This window comes from Pyrus communis, chromosome 11 (genome assembly GCF_041283825.1).
Source record: "Pyrus communis isolate YQ-2024b chromosome 11, ASM4128382v1, whole genome shotgun sequence".
Taxonomy (NCBI): Eukaryota; Viridiplantae; Streptophyta; class Magnoliopsida; order Rosales; family Rosaceae; genus Pyrus; species Pyrus communis.
In genome coordinates this window covers 1950839-1971949 of record NC_142575.1, presented here as the reverse complement: position 1 = coordinate 1971949, position 21111 = coordinate 1950839, and the positions used below count along the sequence as shown (strand labels likewise).

The 21111-nt window shown below is 35.1% G+C and overlaps 2 protein-coding genes across 3 annotated transcripts; one reads left to right on the top strand and one right to left on the bottom strand.

The window, feature by feature from the left end:
* Positions 1-83: 83 nt before the first annotated feature.
* On the bottom strand, positions 84-3565 carry LOC137742183 (AP2-like ethylene-responsive transcription factor PLT2). 2 transcript variants are annotated; one of them, XM_068481970.2, is made up of 9 exons: positions 3382-3565; positions 2900-3278; positions 2483-2565; positions 2355-2363; positions 2132-2220; positions 1928-2001; positions 1758-1808; positions 1592-1668; positions 84-1296 (listed from the first exon to the last, which is right to left on the bottom strand). In XM_068481970.2, the coding sequence occupies exons 1-9, from the start codon at positions 3527-3529 to the stop codon at positions 560-562; spliced, it is 1647 nt and encodes a 548-aa protein (XP_068338071.2). In that variant the 5' UTR covers positions 3530-3565; the 3' UTR covers positions 84-559. The 2 variants fall into 2 exon arrangements, with proteins under 2 accessions (XP_068338071.2, XP_088535398.1); XM_088679272.1 differs by lacking the exon at positions 2355-2363 and having other exon boundaries at positions 2900-3276; positions 3347-3565.
* Positions 3566-15749: 12184 nt separating this feature from the next.
* Positions 15750-16705, top strand: LOC148692650 (FCS-Like Zinc finger 8-like). Its single transcript, XM_088679525.1, has 2 exons — positions 15750-16036; positions 16621-16705. Exons 1-2 carry the CDS (start codon positions 15750-15752, stop codon positions 16703-16705), a joined length of 372 nt encoding a protein of 123 aa, XP_088535651.1.
* The last annotated feature ends 4406 nt before the right edge of the window (positions 16706-21111 follow it).

Below are 21111 nucleotides of genomic sequence, written 5' to 3'. Positions count from 1 at the left end.
GGCTTCACATGTAAGAAAATCCACTTTAATATGATTAAAAGAGTTAATAGACCACCTGAAACCAAAAGTCACTAGACAAAGTAGCCGAACTTCTTATAATACTTGCATTTGAAACGTTATCATATACGTGTATTACAATACTTGCATTTGAAACAAGTAGGAAACTCAATTGGAAATAATGTCCATACGGTAACACAAGTAGAATTACATCAGCAGCTGTGCTAAAGATCTTATGCACACAAAATTTAGGGTTTCAACTTTCACCCATATTCTACTGATCCTACCATGTTTTACCACAACGGGATTAATTTATGGTCAGAGTTCAATGTAAAGATCGAATAAAAAACAGCAGCAAAATACTAGAACAAAATAAAAGGTCCTCCAGGTCCTTAGTGTAGGCATTGAAAATCAGCTCCTGTTACTTCAGAATCACCCAAAATAAAAAGGGGTAGTAAACTGTTCCAATCCATCCTCAAGTCCCCCCGATCACAAATTACTAATCTCCCCCGCGGCAAGATTACTAATCTCCCCATACAGTATCTCAGCATCCGAGCCTCAGTCATTCCACATTGTAAAAATACCCATACCCTCCTCCATTAGGCATATCATAATCAACCTTCACAAGTGCAAGCTCTTCTGCTGAACCCACTCCATTGTTTGCTGTTGAATTTGAAGCCAACCCAATTCCAATATTCCCTAAATACCCTCCAGCACTATAGCTCCCACTAGAGCTCCCATTGTTGTGATCCATCACGCCAGAAGAAGAACCCATGTCCATAAGACCTTGAAGCAAAGCTGGGTGTGTACTCTGAAGTCCATAACTGTTATAGAATTGCTGGGTAGGATGGTATTGCTGCTGGGTCTGGTGCAACTGAAGCTGGGTTTGAATGTAATTTTGGTATGAAGAGGGGTCATGATGGTGGGTGTACTGAGAAATGTCATGGTTTTGGAGAGTTAGTAGAGGCTGGGATTGTACATTTTGATCAAAGGTTGACTGAGGCTGCAACAAAGAGTACGCTTGAAAATTACGACTGGCTGAGGTTGATGAACTGGCGGCTCCTGCAGCCGCATACTGAAAGGTGGAGCCGAGAGCTATCATTTCTTCACGTTTTCTGGAAGATTCCAGTGCTTGAGCCTCTTTGAGACGCTTTGCTGCCCCTCCTCCTATGGGGAGAGTATTGCTCTCCAAAATGCTCTTCACGTCGTATCGACTCATGTCGAAGTTGGTTACGGCGTTTAGGCCTCGGAATTTTATTGCTGCTATGTCGTAAGCTTCGGCTGCCTCCTCCTCAGTACCTATGTAGAGTTCAATCAATCAAAGTCACATAAATGTGACGAAGAATGATGTTACATGCACCACATTTACTTCAACTAAGTGTCATACACCAAAGAAGCATTACTAATTTATACAAGTAAAAGAAAAATTACCTATAAAAAATGAGGTTACTAATTTATCTAAGTGGTTTTGCATGAATCCCACATAATTTTATTTATTTTTAATGGGAATATTTATGTGTGTATATAGTGAGTTGTATATTTGTGATATATACAATGCAATAATTGCATTGTATGCATGGGGTAAGAAACATACTGAAAGTTCCCAAGTACAGATCTTTGTTTCCGGCAACTCTGCCAATCCTTGCTTGCCATCGTCCGTGTTGGTGATGCCTGAACAAAGATTTTGTTTTGTACAATGAGAAATAGAGAAAGAGAGACATGGAGACAAAGCGTGCCTAGCTAGCTAGCTAGTTTAGTACCTTGTAACTCCACGATACATGGACGCTCCCCTAGAAAAGCCACTGCTTTTCCTGAAAGTTTAATTAAATGGAAAGAAAAGTTAACACCTTTTAGTGCAAGAAACAAATTCTTGAAACAGAAAAAGGTATGAATTACGAGATGGGAAATATATCTGTTCTATTTCGTTTACCTTCTAATGGCTGCCACAAATTCTTGTCTTGTCATGTTCTTCATCTCCTCCACCTCCTTCTCATAGTTACTGATCTGCAGCAATAGTACAACACTACTTAAAAAGCCATATAGAATATAAACACAACTCTCGTTATCTTTCCCTTATTTTATTTTGGACACATTGTCAAGCCTTTAATTCGTTTTTTCGCATAAATTAACTTACTGGAAAATTTGTAGTAGTAGATGTTCCCCAATACTTTAGTGCAGCTAAGTCATAAGCCCTAGCTGCTTTCTCTTCTTTGTCATACCCACCTGTTTAAAATAATTGAAAAGAACAAGAAGAAAAGAAAGAACATTGCTTTCACATCAAAAACGTTCAAAACCATCAGCTTCTAGAATTCAGCATGGTAAATAACAAATTGTAGCTAGTTAGAATTGGTACTTACCCAAGTAGACTGGAAAAACCATGCCCGAAACAACAATGACCGTGATGAAGATCAAGAAATTGATGATCAGTGAGACATTTGAGGTAAAAAGATAAAACCCTAGCTGTAGGAGAATAAGGCATAAATACCTTGACGGCCCTTCCTGGATTGTCCTTCCCTTCTGCAACTATTATCCCAAAGATGAGCTTCATACCTTCCTGTCCACCTATGCCTGTTTTATATATATATATATATATATATATATATATATATATTTACATATGCAAAATAATTTATGTTAATGTATCAAGAAAAGAAATGTTATCTTGGTCACCTGGTAACAAGGAATGCATGGTCACTTATTTTCAGATTTGATATCAAGAGTTGAAGATAAAATAGATAAATTTGATATCAAGGGTTGAAGATGTATATATGTATTTTGATGTTGTAATCTGAGCTCTTGATATAAAGTTCAAGAGTGAGTGATCACGAATCCTCGATCACCTGTGACCATGAAAGCAAGACTACAAGATCTGAGTGTGTCCAAATTGGATGTAAAAATTGACCTTGTTACACCACGATAAATAGATGTTCTTTGTCCGAATGTGTCCAAAGTCCTCCTTGGGGGAGCTTCCACAGTGGTAATGCTGGTATTGTGGGTGCTGGTTTCACAGGCTGAAGAACCCTTGCCACTTCCCATTGAGAGAGTCAACGATTGGAGGCTGTTGGATTTTTCTTGGAAATCAAAGTTGCTAGAATTGTCTACAACGGTGTTTTGTACAGAGACTATGTTGTTGCTCGGGAATAAGTAGTCGGAGACAGAATCATTGGCCTGAATATCGTTGAAGGCTACAAGATCTGAGTGGTTCTCGGATTTGCTCACGCCAAGAAAATCAGCCACCTTTGGAACTTCGTCGCTTCCTTGAGTATTAATCAAATTCCACTCTACAAAATCACAAAGTGTATTAAAGAGAGAAGAGAGATAGAGAGAAGGAAAAGGAAAAAAAACCTACAAAAAAAAATATGCATGGAAAGAAAGAAGAATTACCTTGGTTTTGGAAAGGGTTGTCCATGGTATCACTTCCTAACCCTAGAGAGAACTGATGAGAATGAGAAGGGTGGAGTTGTGATGGCAAGGAAGAATTAGGAGGAGAAAGAGGAAAGGAAAGCCAGTTGTTTGAATTCATTGACCCCATTTTTCTTTGATTGAACTCTTCCCCAAGAACTCAAAAACCTCTCCTGCACAAGGAAATAAAAATGTTAAGACATTATTCAAAGAAACCCAAAAAAAGAACTAGCGGTGTCCGCAAGCTAGAGAGGAGAAGAAGTGATGATATATTAGATGTTTACCCAGGTGACTATATAGCTAGGGTTTGGAAGAGTGGTGAAGCAGCAAATCTCTCTCTCTCTCTCTCTCTCTCCCTCTCTAGATTTTATGTATAGAGAAGAAGGTAGTTTTGAGAACATGAGAGAAGAGGGGAGGAGACTGAAAAGAAAAAATCTACGAATTAGCATAAACTAGGTAGCTAGGGTTGCTATAGTCTTACTCTATGTGTCAAACAATGACAAAAAATTAAATAATACTATATAAAAATGTGTTTGTCACCCCTTTGACAGTGGTCCTTTTAGGCTGCTGTAACACTGACTGATCTGACTCTTAACACCATATTCCAACATTTCAGAATCAAGTATTACCACAATAATTATATAAAAAAAATATGTTTCTAATTATATAAAATTAGTGTTTGCTATCTCAATCACCATAAACTAAATTAAAGAGACACGAGTGTCACACTAAACTACAAGCCGAGCTCCAAATCAGTCTTTGTACTGATACAAACCCTAAATTCCAATTTGGAAAAGTCCAACCAACCCTCTCTCTCTCTCTCTCTCTCTCTCTCTCTCTCTCTCTCTCTCTCTCTACCCACTAGGGTTTATTGGAACTCTCGACCTCGTTAAGTGCAACAAATGACTCCCGAAAGCCCAGCATTCCCACACTCTGCAAATCACCTCCCACTCTCAAACTCTACGTAAAGTTAAACTAAGTAGATTATAGATATATCAATACAACCCCAACCGACCTCTCACTCTCTCTCTCTCTCTCTCTCTTCTTTCACATTTATCTGCAAAGAGATAAACATACTGAGAATTTTTATCAGGTGATCGAAACCATTTTAAATCAGAAGAGAAGATCTGCAGAATTGGGGTGCTCTCACCACCAAAGAAACAGTTTGTGGATCCCCGAGTCCTGTGTTAATTAAAGATGTGAGTGTACGGACATGCAATTTATAAACCTAAAATATCCGACATATATATTATTAAAAAGGACTTGGCTAAGGAGTAAGGATTACTCGACTGTTCAAAAATCACGCCAAACTCTCTGCTACTCCCATTAAAAAATTTGGATTGATTCTGAAAAGAAACTTAAGAAAAGATTGAAGGATTTAGCTAGCTAGTTTTGGTTTCCCCAAAGAATTCTGTTGACCACCAAATTGGTTTGCGTACCCGTCAAAAAATGGGAGCAGATATTTGTTAATTAAGTATCTTCTGCTAATGTCCTGTCCACAGTTAGAAGCTTGTATTGTGTTGTGAGGAACTGGATACCCTCTGGAATCAAGGAAATTGAGCCCACTTATCAAATGATCCAAGCCATTGAAATTTGATTCAATGACTACAAATATGAGAGCCTTCTAAAAATTATAATAATTGTAGCCGTTTGATCAAATTTTAATAATCCGGATCATTTGATCCTTGGACTCAATTTCTTTGGATCCGAAAGAGATCCAGTTTCGTGTTGTGCCATCCAGTTAAGCGCCAAGGTTAAAAAAAAATGTTAAAGGTCTCTTTAAACTAATTGAAAAATTATACCACAAGTTAATTAGCCTCCGCTAGTATTATGTAGAGTTACACTGCACACCCTTACTGACCAAAACGTATCTTCTAAATTTATAATAGATAAACAAGAGCTAACATATCTTTTCTTCTTCTAATTGAATTGATATTCCTACTAATTAAAATAAAGATACTACTGAGCTAGGGTTGTGTGACGGCTATTCTACAAGGCAAGGGTACTTGTTCACAAACTTTTGTTTGTACCTGAACACTGGTTTGTGTTACAATATTATAGCAAATTATAATTTGAATAGAACAATAATATTATGTGTCGATATTTCAAATTTGTGTGTGCGTATTTTCAGCCTTCTGAGAAGCCATTGAAGAATTAATCTTTCTCTGTTCTTTGGCAACTTTGAAAGCCTAAAGGAAGCACCAGTACATTGCATATGCACAGATACGTGTTTAGAAATTTAACACCCGCATCCTGATGCATTCATTACAGAGAGATGTATATAGTTAACAACAAGTACTATTATAGGATACAAAATAAATCCCATATTACGAGAAAAGGGAGGAGGAGGAGCAAATCTGCTGCGAAGAATTTATACCTTTTCTAAACTTTTGGATTTATTTAAATTTTATATGACTTTTGGTGAATAGACAGTCTGCTTTCAAAACTGCTGGAATCAATGGTGGTCTTTTTCCAGCTGATCAGCTGCATATTCAGAGAGTTTTCAGAATTCAGATTATACAAGTTCACTAGTACTCATTCACTAGTTCCAAAAGTGAGAATCTTTTAGCCCCAGAAATATGCTACTGAAAAATCAAAATGAACTACAAAAAAAAAAAAAAAAAAATTAAAGAAAATCACCTGCCATTGTTGATGATGACACAGTTCCCGCCATATTCTCGTACATAAATATAATCTTATTTGACTGAAGTGCACCACAATAAGGGGGCAAAAACCCACGTCTATCGCTTTCAACTGATTAAAAAAAGATCAAAACCCTTCAACCGAAAACTGCAGAAGAAGAAAAAAAATCAAATTAATAAAAACCAAACTAAACCAAATTCATAGCTTCGTTTTCACATTTTAATTTGTACAAGCTAAAGAACTAGGCTGAAAAAAATGCAAAGACGATCTAAACTTAAAGTAATTTTCAAGAAATTAACCGACCACCTCTCTCTCTCTCTCTCTGTTTTCTTCTTGAAAAATGTGGACTGAAAGGATTAATATTAGAGAGAGAGAGAGAGAGAGAGAGAGAGAGAGAGAGAGAGAGAGAGGGTGATGCATAACTTAGCATCAAGGCGTTTCAAGTTCTGTGTGCCACGTATCTGCTATATTTATGCGATTGAGAGCCGTTGGTTTGAATTTAGTTGCAGCCAGGCGAGCCAATTATCCCATTTGCATGCTTGCACAAAGATACACAAAACCAGAAGGAACTTTGACCATAGTATGACCACGATTCCTATCTAATCTTTTGATTTTACTATACTGCCCTCCAGTGCTTAATTTGCATTTAGTGCTACATTATTTTTAGCTAATTTTTAATGCTCCATTTATTTCTCTGAGAAAACAAAGTTGAAACAATGATCAACAAGAAAAAACAAAGTCGAAACTTTACTTTTTCTTTTGCTTTCATTTTTTTATTCCTCTTAAATTGTGTTTCTGTGTGGATACTAGTTGAATGGATAAGATATATGTTGGAACCCACTTAACTTGGAGTTGTATTGTAGTAGTTTTATGAAAATAGCCTGCAAGATCAGAGGACTTTGACATTGGAAAGGTACCAGTTGGGGTGGTTCTCAAGGACTTTCCAACAACTTAATCGATAAGTTTGCATTAATGGTATAATTACCTATTAATAGAGAAGCCAGTATTATTGTTTACTAAATCTAATGAATCAAAGTTGAATTATTTAGAAAAAGAAGGAAGGTTACACGGTGGCCGGAGCCAGGATTTCGGTTCACCACAATGCCCCTGCTGCCTTCCAAGTTCCAAGCCCTCAGTCTTCTATTTCTGCACACCAAGGCCAGCATATATGCATGAATTTCATCATCACTGCCATCCAAACGATCCAAAGATATTTTGTAAAATTGACAGATCCCACAATATTTATCCATCTCTCCTATTTATAAATCCTTATGAATCTAGATGCAAATTGTAATGCATGCACCTGGTTAAATAAAGTTATCTTAAAATTTGTTAAAACATGCACACGCGCAGAACCCATACAAATTGGATTGATCATCCACTGTTTTGGGCTTGGAATTTGGACTTGGAAGGCTGCAGGGGCATTGTGGTGAACATGAACAAGTAAATAAGGTCATTTTAGGGGAAAGACGGTAACGAGGATCCATATAAAATATTGAGAGTTTCCAGGTGTTGGGAGGAAACGCCGGGAAAGTGCTCGTGTTGCCTCGAAAATGAAGCACTTGATGAAAATGCGAAGTATATTATTTTGGGAAGCCCTTTGTTTTCTCGCATAAACCGGTTAGGGATAGCATGGAGTCTTGTGTGCTTGCAATTGATGAATTAATACACTAATAAGAATTTTAAATTAAGGTTTTAGGAGATTTGATTTAAGTTAATAATAATTTAAGGAATTGTTATTGGCATTTAAAATTCTCATTTTGCACTTCAAACTTTTTATATATATTTAAAAAGAAAAAAATGCACTTATAAGAAGTGTAAAATGAGATTTTTAAAGTCTCAATAACAACTTATATTTCAGTTAATGATCATTTCAATTTTTTACACAAGTCAATAAACAATTCTCCTCTTCAATTCATCAACAAAGGCAATTTTCCTCTTGCACTAAGATCAATCTACTTGCTAAACATTTCCTTCATTGACCTTTATTTTTTCTTCATTGGTCTCTCTTTAAAAGCATAAAGTGTTGATGGACTCAAACATAATGTAAAAATATTTTAAAGGTGGTGGGTTTGAGTATTTTGATTTTCTCCTCCAATGCGGAAACTTTAGACCAATATTCTTATATTTTGAGTCTTAAAGTTTGAGTTTTACATTTTGGGTATGTGAATTAATTGGAGGTGGTTGGACTCAAACTCAAATCTTATTTTTTCATTGAATAATATTTTTTTCCTTAAGGTGATCATATGTCCTTCAATATCAACAAAAAAATTGATGTAGTGTTATTTGGTTCACTTGGTTGGACTCCTTAGATTCAACTCTCAAGAATGGTGAGGGTAATATCATATTTTTGGTATTTGTCTTCACATGCTGGGTAGTTAATAGAGAAAATAAGGCGTTGAGATCTCAACACACTCCTTCATGTGTGATATCATTTAAGCCTAGCATGTAGACATTTTGAGTACGTGATGTAGGAGCATGTGGGTTGCTGGGCTCAACATGTAGGGTAACTTGCTCTGATACCATTAATGAAAAAGTTTCATAATAAAATTAATTTGCAGTATAAAGAATAATTCAACTCGTTATAAGCACATATAAAGTTCATTAATTCACAAATTTATTAAATTTACATGCTGGAATGTGCATTCCATATTGGCTCAACACGTTGTGTAACTGCTCTGATACTATAAATGAAGTTAGGGAACTTTAACAAAAAGCTCCCGGTATTGTTCACTTTAACGAAAAACCACATTTTTACACTAAAAAGTCAATCTTGGTACTATTCACTTTACCCTTTATTTTGTCCTTATCGTTAAAACTCAAATTTTAAAGTCATTTTCATTAATTTTCCTATGAAGTTATGTTACCACAATAAAATTAATTGACAATATAAAAAATAATTAACTCGTTGTAATCGCATATAAAGTTCATTAATTCCAAATATGGAATGCACATTCCCAGCATGTGGATTTAATAAACTTGTGAATTAATCCTTAACATAAGTAATGTATTCAAGTTAAGTAAAAATGTCTTCTGAGTAATGATATAGTTAGGGTTCTGGGCCATTACTATTTGAATTGTACTTTTGAGTGAGATCACCCCCGGAACATATTGTAACCAACTCGCGTATGTGTATATAATTATTATACTACGTACCTCAATATGAATAAGTAGTTTTTCAATATTTTAATACATGAATTAATAATAACATGTGACGTTATATATCATATAATAATTTCTTTTATATAAAAATGTTGATGCACAAAATCGAGTGGACCGGTACTATAAGTTAATGCACAAAATCAGATTGACTAGAGGAACATTTCTCTTATATTGAAAGAGAACTGACAAAGTGCTCTTTGTATCGCTTCCCACTAATGGAGCCAAATGTTGATGCACAAAATTGGGTGGAAGTAGTCAACATAAAGTGTGATGTAAGGACCTTCACAAGGGCACTTCGATCAAAGGTTGGCTAAGCATCGAAGGGCACCGGTGTGGTATCGTCCGGCCTAAGAGACTTTCCGATGCTTAAGTTAGCAAAGTATGTTTATGGCATCATGTGGGCGAGTTTAGTGATAATCTAGTATGTGAATAGTAAATGCGATTAAGCTTTTGGAAGGAGTAGAAGTTAGCCTTTTATAGAGGCAAAGTTGGAGGAGATTTTTTAACTGGCAATGTGAGATTGAATGCACTTAATGTAGTGTTGTCACTTATCGCATTGTGATTAGCCTCTAAGTTGGAGGAAAATCTCCCATTAGTTATGGGAGTAGCCACGTGTCTTGGTTATCACTTGTTGTGAGGTTATTTTATGTACCTTAGTAGGGACCCTTCGACAGGCTCAAGATGAGAAAATTTTCATTGTGACAGGAACACAGATGGTACGTACCACTTGTTTTTATAGAAGTGGTGAGAAATTTTATTTTTTAAGTTATTAACTTTTTAACACACATATCCAACCATTTGTATAGTGACACGTGGTGTACCATTTCATATACCTGTCACACTGAAAAATCTCTCATCCAAAAGGCTTCCTAGTTGGCCGATACTCAATTGTTTCGGGGTCCATATATACAATATTGTACAAATAAGAAAGAGGAAAACTTATGTGACAAAAGTACTTATAACGGATGAATTTCTTGAAATCACCATGCATGTCAGTTAATTGTCAAAGAAAAACTATATACGAAGAAATGTTATTAGATCTTTAAAAAATTTGTTTTGCACTCTTTGTGAGTATATTTTTGTGTTTAAATATATAAAGTTTGAAATGTAAAATAATTATTTTAGCTTGTTAACAACATCTATCTGAATAGCTAACTATCATATCAAATCAAAACAAAATTATTATTACGTATGAGTTGTTTTACTCCATTTTGAAAGTAAATATTGTTTCGACGAAACTAAAAATAAAAGAGAAAGTAACTATCACTAATTGTGCTTCTAGGGATCCACATGCAGATTTAAAAAAGCCATATATAAATGTTCATACATGCATGCCAATACATGAAGCTAGGAGTACTCTCTAAACGTTCATGGTAAAAGTGGCATTATACACGCACTCTATATTGGATAAGAAGGGTTGCAGAGCCGCAAAAGTGGGGAAAACATAAGTAGTAGACATATATTTCTAGATTGGTGACAGATGATTTAGATATTATATGTTTTTTATTGTTTCCAACTGTATACATCGATTATATGCATAAAATTCTTGAAATTCCATTAACCACCTCAAGTTGGTAATGCCAGCACCTTTTGTGCTTTCAAAACTAAAATATTGACATTCTTTTTCTGAGAAAATCAGTGAAAACTCAATAAACTAAGCTATGAAGTGGGCGGGCTTTGGGCTGCTCCTTTGTTGTATGTGTATTATTTTCTAAGTTCTAAAAGAAGTAGAGGTTCGAAATTAGCACGTATCTAGTTTCTGTTTCGATAGTATATTAAGTATATCTGATGCATGCATATTATAGCTATATATTCATCCATTTGTATAAGTAGGCCTAGTCATTGTGAGAGGAAAAAAGTTTGAATTTGCACTTAATATTTGAAAGTATTTAACTATGATTGAAAGCGCTTTTGATAAAGTGTTTTTGGATTAACCAATCTGACACACCCCGACCGAAGTCAAGGCATGCTGGCCGTCACGTGAGCGTGACGTAGCCATGTGCGCTGTGCGGAAGCGATATTTTATAAGAAAAGTACGACTAATTAAAACCAAATACGATAGGTTCTAAAGAAAGTTTAAGTGTGATTACACAACCAGAGCACAAAGTCTAAGTGCAGTCAAACATAAGATGTACATATTTAAGAACACTCGACGATGATCCTACATGAGTGGTGGTTTGTCAGAACTTTCAGCTGGACACCTCGAGACTCACCGATATACGCTACCTAGAACCTGGAGGGGCGCAAAACAGAGTTGAGTGGGTCAGCAAAACGAACGTATTCAAAACCTTCTTTTCTCTTTTGAATATACTAACCCCTCGCCGTAAAACAAGTATAGTTTTCCAGAAGTAAAGTATATAATCATATACGTAATATATATCAAATCATGCTGAACAATATGAATGTATGTCATGCCAAATATCATAACTGAATGCTCAACATTCCTATGTGAATCTGAGGGAATAACATATAATCAATTCAACGCTCGGCTATAAACATAATTCATACTCTATCATCATAATCAACTCAGCCCTTGGCTGCATATATAGCTCATAATCATCTCATCTCATCATGTATATATATGTATAACCTGCACACAATCAATACCACCTCACGTGGTCTGCAATTCATCATCGTATATATCATAGTATGCTCTAGTGCTACAATCACGTGAAGCTGTGCGATAAATCGCGGGTCACCTACAAGTCGAACCCACATAAGTGGTCTATACGACAGGCTGTGCACCTAACTTGGATCCAAGGCGAGCATGCGGTGCGGGAGGTGAACATACACATGAAGGCTGTGCCTCTATCTCTAGGCGGGAGCACTAATATACGTGTGCAAGTAAATGAGCTTTCAATCACATCTCTATCATATCATTCTTTATATCTCAATCATATCTCATGATCGTTATCAGCATAATATCTCAATCGTATCTCAATTATATCTCAATCATATCACAAACATATCTCGATCATGTCACAATCGCATCTCAATTATATCTCAATCATATTTCAATCATATCACAATCGTATAATTCATCATATTTCAATCATAACTCAATCATATTCCAATCATATCTCAATCATATTTCATTTTTATTTCCATAGTATTTCAATCGTATTCCAAACGTATTCCATACGTATATTAAATGTATTTCAAAGGTATTTCATACGTATATCAAATGTATTTCGTACGTATATCAAATGTATTTCAAAGGTATTTCATACGTATATCAAATGTATTTCGTACGTATATCAAATGTATATACTCACGTATTTCAAATGTATATTATACGTATTTTATAGGTATATCAATCATATGTACTCACATGTAACTTACCTGGGCCTTCTCAGCACCATGCAACAATATACACAATTATAGTAATGCACATTCTAAAATATGATGCATACATGATAAGTTACTTAAATCGTATTTCTTTTAAAATACGTTTTCTGGGAAATATGTTAAGTATACGTATATATATACTGAAAAATAACTGCCCACTCACTGATAAGTAGCCGGTTCGTAACCTCCTCGCCTAGATTGGTTACGTTCTTCGTCTGTATAATTTTCACCTATAAAAGAATAATTATAAAATCATCATTTAAACGCACATACATTAAACATTCGTCCATAACTTTCTCATACATTGCTCAATTTGGGTGTATGAATATACCACGGTGATCTACACGACGTCACGAACGCGTGACAATTTTCAGAACTCAATTTGGAGCTCTCACGCGCCCCGTTCACGCGCTGCCCACGCGCGCGTCTTCTTCCTCGCGTCGCCGGACTGGTTTCGCCGGAGGTGGGTGTTTTGCCGGAATTTCTGGGTAAACTTCAAAGTGTCATAACTTCTTCATTTCTTAACCATTTTCGACGTACTATATATCAAAATGAAGGTATTGATGAGAGGAACACATCCATACCTTCCTCGACCCCTAACTCGAAGTGGATTCGCCGGAAAAGCCTCGAAAGCTCCGGCCAACTTTGACCCCGGTGATCCCGACGTCCAATTCCTTCAAACGAAGCAGTCCGAGCTTCCTTAGGACCTCACCAAGCTTCCTACAAGCTTCAAAATCCCAAAAACATCAAGTTTTACGTGTGCATGAACAGTGCACACACACGGTGAAATTGAAATCCATGTTTTCCGAAATGAAACTCACCTAAAATTGGTACCATCGTGTTCCTGTGGTCTTCAGGAGTACGATGGTGGTCTTAGATCCTTCGTTGGTATAGTTTTAGGGTGGTTTTGTGGGTGGTCCGTGTGAGTTCGAAGGAGAGAGATAGAACTGAGAGAGAATGAGAGATTTGTGAGGGAGGAGAGAGAGAGGGACAAGGTACGGGAATAGGGGAGAGATTTGAGGGATGTGGGGTCCTACCCAATCCCCAAATCATCAAGTTATAACATATAAACCTAGTTCTAAGTCTTAAATTTAAGTCCCTAAAACTAATGAATATTCCAATTAACATTAGTTTAGGAACTTCAGGTAAAAACCAATGCCAACTTTACGCCCCTTAGTCCCGTTTAAGGGCATCTTCGTGACTTCACGTCCTCGGAATTAAAAATTCCGGGACGGGTTGTGACACAATCCTTAATAGAAATGCAAGGGAATTTCGTTAAAGTGCTTGAAATGTTTCATAATAGAAGTATACTTAATTTGTACTTCTTTTAAAATGAACTTCAAGTACTTCTGAAATTCAAAAATATTTTCACAAAAAACGCTTTCAATTAGTTTAAAAACACTTCCAAACAAGTTTTACTAATGACTTATCCGTATAGTGCTTTTAAAGGGACTAGGTATAGTCATTGTGAAACACTTCTTAGTGGTATCTTCTAAAAAGTACTTATAAAGAAAGGTGATTTCATAAAGTACTTTTTAAACTAGAAGTAATATAAATAAATCAAAATCAAAATTAATGTACTAGTACATGAGCTTCTCAATGATTCAAACAACAATTTGATGCAGATATGAACTATTGTGTCTACTAATATGGACAGGAAAGGAAAGTGCTATAGGCCATAGAGTATGAACCACATGACAAAACAAGCACCCAGTTGATCAAATTGTGTTTCAAAAAGAAAAGGTACCCAATAGCAAATATTGGTGCATTTCAATAGATTAATTTTATGTTTTCACTATTATATGAAAAAGAACAGCTCATTAATGAGAGCCAGTTGCATGCCCTCGACAAGCCCTCGTAAGTTATGGGAACTTCACAATATCGATAACAAGTAAAAGATTAAAAATTAAAAATATCATCTAATTGAACTAATGGGATATCAATATATATAGCATGTGCATGACACTGTCTTGCTTTCTGCAACCTAATTAGGAGCTTATTATAATCATATGTTTTAAAATAAGGGAATTGTTATTGACACTTCAAAAATCTCATTTTACATTCCAAACTTTCTATATTTGGAAAGAAAAATACACGGAGTGTAGAATGAAATTTTTTGAGTGCCAATAACACTTCCCTAAAATAAAAGGAATATGTAATATTAGTAGAGAAATGCTAAGAGAACTCTCCATGAACTTTCTGTTACCTTACAGTTTAACATCGATTCTTGTGCCAACACTATAATATATTGTGCTAAAAACATTTATAAGGGGACAATCTATAGCGAGTCTCACTTTTGAGAGAGTTCTACTTTTAAAATAGTCTCATTAGCACATCTCATACTAGTATGATAGTTAATAAAGGATCCTAGATGGGAGGGAGTAAGAAATCTTCTCAAATTTGACTTTCTCATCGATTGATTCAACTTGAGCATATGAAATTTGTTTTATTTTATGGAGTGACCATAATCATTTCAACTCAACTGGGAGTGTAGGAGCATGCATAAATAAAACTTACGTTTCCAATTTAAATGTTCTAGAAACTGTATATGAACCAGGAATAATGTACAAATTAACCCTTGATAATATGTTTTATAGGACTTGTTTAGAAGTGTTTTTAAAATGATTGAAAACGTTTTTAGTGAAATTGATTTTGAGTTCCAAAAGTACTTTAAATGTTATTGGAACAAACATCAGATATGTGCTTTACATAAGAAAAACAGAAAATTTCAATGAGATTCACAGAGAACAAGAGAACAAAACGGAGCAGCTCTTCTATATTTCATATATCTGAAGTTTGACCCATTACAGACACCTTTCATATACTTGCAATCTCAGGTACATTGCCTATGAGATCACAGCCGTGCTTGTTCATCCAGACCTTAACCTCACCCCTAATTTAAGACATACAAGTGTCCTGACTTGGTCTTACACAACAGACAAAGCACAATTTGAAAAACTAGTCGTTGCTAGTCAACTTGACACCTAAACAATCTAAAATTAAAACATGAAAGAAGCTTTTTTTTTGGTCAATAACAAGAAAGAAGCTTGAATCAAACTAACCTTCAACAATTATATATACTTCCCAATATCCCATTTCGAATACCAAACTCCCCAGAGCAATCATTTTCATAGACTAAAAAGCCAAAACCCTAGTGTATTTCTCTCTGTCTAAACCAAAAACTAAATTCCACCAATATGCCAGGGAAACGCTTGCGATTGGTTCGTTCCTCTACTAGCTTTGACGACATGAATGTGCTCAATGAGCCGTTGCCGCCACCGGAGCTGCGGATGAAGATGAAGCCACCACGCTATCCAGCTAAGATTCTCATCGAAGACGATGATGTGCCTCAGTTGGCAATTTTGACATTGCCGTCACCCTATATGAAGAAGGAGAACGATCGAGGACATATTGGAAACTTCCTGGATAGATGTAACTACTGTAAGAAGATCCTTGGTGAGAAAGACAACATTTATATGTATAGGTACGTAAGTGCAATTGTAATTGCGTCTTTCAGAGTTACTGATGCTTTTATTATTTATTTAGTTCTTTAGCTAAATGAAAATTAATGGGTAAATACACAAATATGTTTTAGATATTTTTTTTCTTTGAACTCTCACATAAATTCAAACCTATGTATGTGGAGGAGTTAAGGTTTTAATTGGAGGATGTTGAAACGATAATTGCTTAACCATGAGGTAATATTCCATGCCGGCGCCATTGACCATATAGCTATGGCTCCGCCCCTTTATATATTATCCCTCATATTAGATTCTGAGAAATGTTGAGGGAAGATTGTGTTGTTTGAAAGTAATGTAAAGTGATGATTGAATGATTGTTGTGTTTGGTTGCTGAGAAAATATGGGGAAATTGATGCAACAAATGTTTTCCTTGATATGCATAATTAATACATGGAAGTTAATAAAGTTTCTGCTTGAAAAAAAAAAAAAAGAAAAAAAAAGAGCTAAAGCGTGATGATAATACATAAATTGTCTACCTAAAATGTGCGTGATACTAACAATGATAATTATCAATGAATATTAACCTATTGCTGATGCGATATTGCAGTTCGTTGCGTGCATTTTGTAGCTCTGGGTGCCGTGACAGACAAATTAATGTGGACAAATTGTTATGGACAAGGCCAGGAAGATGAATTGGAGACGGGGACTGAGTCTTCAACAAAAAAAGAAAAGCCATAGCTATAGCACACAAGCAAATTCATCATAGTTAGAAGCGTCAGCTCCGTATCAAAATCACGATCGTCCCTATCATCAAGCTACTCCACATTTGCATGCATGGCCATCCCCTTTTTTTGGGAGAACCGTGCATTTTTTTCATATACAATGGTTTTTTTGGGAGAAGAAGTCCATCATTAGTTAGTTCGATCTGTAATTTCCTATATATTAGTGTGATAGCACATAGATAATGGTTTAATTAGCTTACATGTATGAACATCGTAAGAAATCATTGTTCCCTTCCAAGCTTCATAAATAAAAGAGTAATGTTATTCATACCATATTTTTGTACCACATTTTCATACCACCTTAGGTGGCATTTTATGTGGACAGTCACATCATTTGAATTAATCAGATTTTTAAATTTAGTTCATTGTTTAGTAAACTAATAATTAAGAAAAAATAGTTAATTAAATGATGATTGTGGTATACGAGGAGTCTTTCTTATTCATTTCCTTGGGCTTTGTAAATTTTTCAAATGATGTGGCTGTCCACATCAGATGTCATCTAAGATGGTATAGAAATGTGGTATAAAAACATGATATGAATAGCATTACTCATATATATGTCCGCTTAACGTATCAACGAACTATGCAATTGATTTCTGTTCTTCTAACTATACATAATATATATATACCAATTAATTTTTAGTCTAATAATATTTTTCTTTCTAATATGTGTATTGAATGAGATTTTAAAATAGAAATTTTCTTATTTGTTTTTTTTTATTTTTTTATTTCAAATGATAGATTTTGTTAGAATAACTACCGACGGAGTTCAAATCCATATCGTCATACAAGAGTTCAACACCTTTCTACTATTATGGTAAAGAACCACTTGCGAATATATCGTCACTTGGAACAAATCAACCAGAGAAGTCCGTTTTGAACATGTCGTCTGTAGTTGGTTGGGCTTTCTTAAGTGGCTTATATTTTTGAGCCGAACCGAGCGAGATAGTGTGGCTCTTTTAGGGCTTTAAAGATTAGCCCATTGAAAAAAATGTTAATTAAACGTAATTTCATCACTTACAAAAGAAGAATGACTTGTATAGTATATGTATACCGTGACAATGAAACAAGTACTTTAGATAAATAATAAGCGTCAACATTACAGTTAGCTATGCTATGCAAGTTCTTCTCCTACAAAAGACAATGACAATGGTACTTTTGTATTAAAGTGAAAAACGAGGGGGATACTAGAACAAGCTGCACCACAGAACATGTAACTAAATTTTGGACAATGTCAACTTTTGTAGCATCAAAGAAAGTGTAAGCATGCATGTTCAAGGTTTCATGGACTTTAGACCCCCTTCTTGCGGATTGCACAACCAACTGACCAAGTACATGACTGAGTTGGACTAAGCAAGGGAATCAAACTGAATACATACTACTTTAGAACATGAGCTAATTAATTTGATGATTGTCCCTTGCTTTATCTCAGAAGTTGTACAAACTTGAGGGTTGAGAAGAGAAGAGAAAAGTGGTTTCAATGAGAATGCGGAAGCGCCGGATGGTTTCTTGGCAAGGATACCATGTGATAACTAAAGAAATGCAGCAGAAAATGCAAAAGAATTTAGAGAGAGCTTGAGAGTTTTGTGAATTGTACTTTCTTGATTATCAAGTAACTGTTTTTATAAAGGGTCTTATATACTATACCATTACGAAGCTTGCTAGTTAAGCTAACACAATGTGTAACCTCCTCATTTCGACAAATTACAATCCTAACGACCTTTATATAACAACCTTCCTTATCTATTGACATGTATCACAATCGTGACTATTGTTCACATGGATCACCACTTGGATCACTAGCTTTGATATTCTTATAATCCTCACAATCATAGCAGGATTTCTGCTTATATCTTGTGTGTTGAGTATAAGTATGTGTTGAGAATAAACTCACGTTGATGGGAGGAGGAACCTTGCATGGACTTATAAGTAAGTCGAGCTACTCCTCATATTGTTAATTGGTTTTATGGTGGAACCTCAACTTTCTTCTTAGTATCAGAGCAAGTTGTCCCATGTGTGCAGCCCAAGGTCACACTTTCTCTATGTCACCCTGTTTGTGTTGTCCACGTGTTAGGCTTGAGAATTCGCCACACCTAAGGTACATACTGGTGCGTGTTGAGAATGAATCTTACATTCATATTATGATAAAACCTCAACTTTCTTCAATATGTCCCTAAAAGGATTAAAATATATAAAATATATGTAGAATTACGTACGTAACGCACATTATAACTGATCCAAAATTAATTAGTAGTGGTTATGTTCCTCGACACGTTTAGATGCAAGGTTTGGAATACATGAATTTTATGACATATTGCATTACTTGCGCTTCAAAACAAAATCTTACCAATAAAAAATTAACAGTATAATTAACAGATCAAGTTGATGAAAAGAAGCATTGCAGATTCAAATAACAATGCAAACTTATTATTTCCTTATTAGAAGGAAATTCTAATCACTTATACATGCCTACCTTTCCTAAGTCACCTCGGTATATATAATTATTTTATACAAATTGTTATTAGTATAATCAAAAGGTTATAATCTTATACTAGCTACTACTTAATCATCAAACTAAAAATAATTATAACAATAATCATAATGCCATTGCTTCTTTAATAATTGGAAAAAAAAAAGAAAAGAAATTAGGATAACATGATTATAATTAAGATAACATGTAGGGCTCGTCTAGAAAGTGCTTTTAAATGACTGAAAATGGTTTTAGAGAAAATATTTTTCGGTTACAAAAGAACTACTTGTGGTGCTTTCTGCAAGAAGCATAAGTTATGTCCTTCCTCCACGAAACACTTAAAATGTTTTTTCATGATTAACTTGCATTTTTACTATGGGTTAGTTCCAAAATTTTTTCTCTAAAATTTGTTCTCTAAATTTTTTTTCAGTCATTTAAAATCACTTCCCAAACCAGCCGTAGACACATTCTCTACTCCATTGGCAATGTTTCCTAATCGTTTGTAATGATATTCTACTTGAATTCATTCATGTTATCAACCTCCACAATAATAACCATAATAATTAAATACCCAAAAAACAAAAAAAGTAGAGAAAGAAAAAAGGCTACCAAAAGCAGAGTGATCAGCTAGCTCTCCCCTTTTTCCAGTATTGAGAGTGGGGTGGCACAAACGTACTAAAACTATCGATATCGTCTTTGTCCATCATGAAAATGCCCAAGCATAGGAGTTGGATGCAACTAGCTGCACACAACAGATATATTTTTGCAGAATCGTCATGCCCCATGAGAAAGCATGCAAAATAACCGTACCATATTTCAGTGCTTTTCTCATTTTCTGACAGTTGATCGAGCACAGGTCCACTATGTCTATGTATGAATTAGCTTGAATACAAATTTTATGAACCTTCTTAAGCATCTTCAAGAGATTAGTTATATCACTTTGCACAGCTATTTGAACTCAAAAAACCCAAAAACCTTGTTCTGAGAAACTAGTTATACCTCAAGTTAAAATAGCTATTCCTTGCATTCTTCATCCTTTGCCCCGATCTCCACTACCTCCCACGTTATTAAACTAAAAAGAATATCTATAATTAGTCAAAATGGCTAGTGTTGTTGGAGATGCTAAGTTAAAATGGGTAGCCAAAATAGTTTTTGGAGTTTGAATACCAACTAAATTAACAAATTGTAACACTAGTTGTCGCAGATGCTTTGTTTTGGGGTCCCTTCACGATCGAGGAGATTGTGCAATCATTTGGTGTAACAAATAAAACAGAATATATGTTTTTAAATAAGAGAAAATTGGAGTAACAATTCCTAAATTTTGATCCAATTAGAGTTTTGATTTCTGAACAAAAAAATCTGTTAGTATTGGTCCATGAACTTGTTACAATAATGTAGAACAATGGTCCTTTTGAGCAACCTCATTAAAACTTCTGTCCAAAGTAATAAAGGTGTTTGAGTGGAAGATAAGAGATAAGAGTTCTAATGGTATTACACTAAATAACCATTACTTTGTATTGTGACGAATTTAAAGATTAATATTCGTGAATTTTTAATTCTAGTGTGCCCAAAACTCCTTTTACAAAATAGAAAACAAAAGAACCATAAAAACTTCATTCTTTCATAGGCTAGCTAGAAGTGAGACATAATATGCCATGTTGTGAAATTATCAATTTAATTTGTTGAATGGTGATTTTATGAGTTTTGTATGTAAGATATCATACTGTTCATCTATACTATAATATGACTAATATAACACACACACACACACACTTGTGTGTGTAATACATACTGTAATGTTAATTCATGCACACGCAAATAGTTAGGTAATGGTCTAGCTCTTACC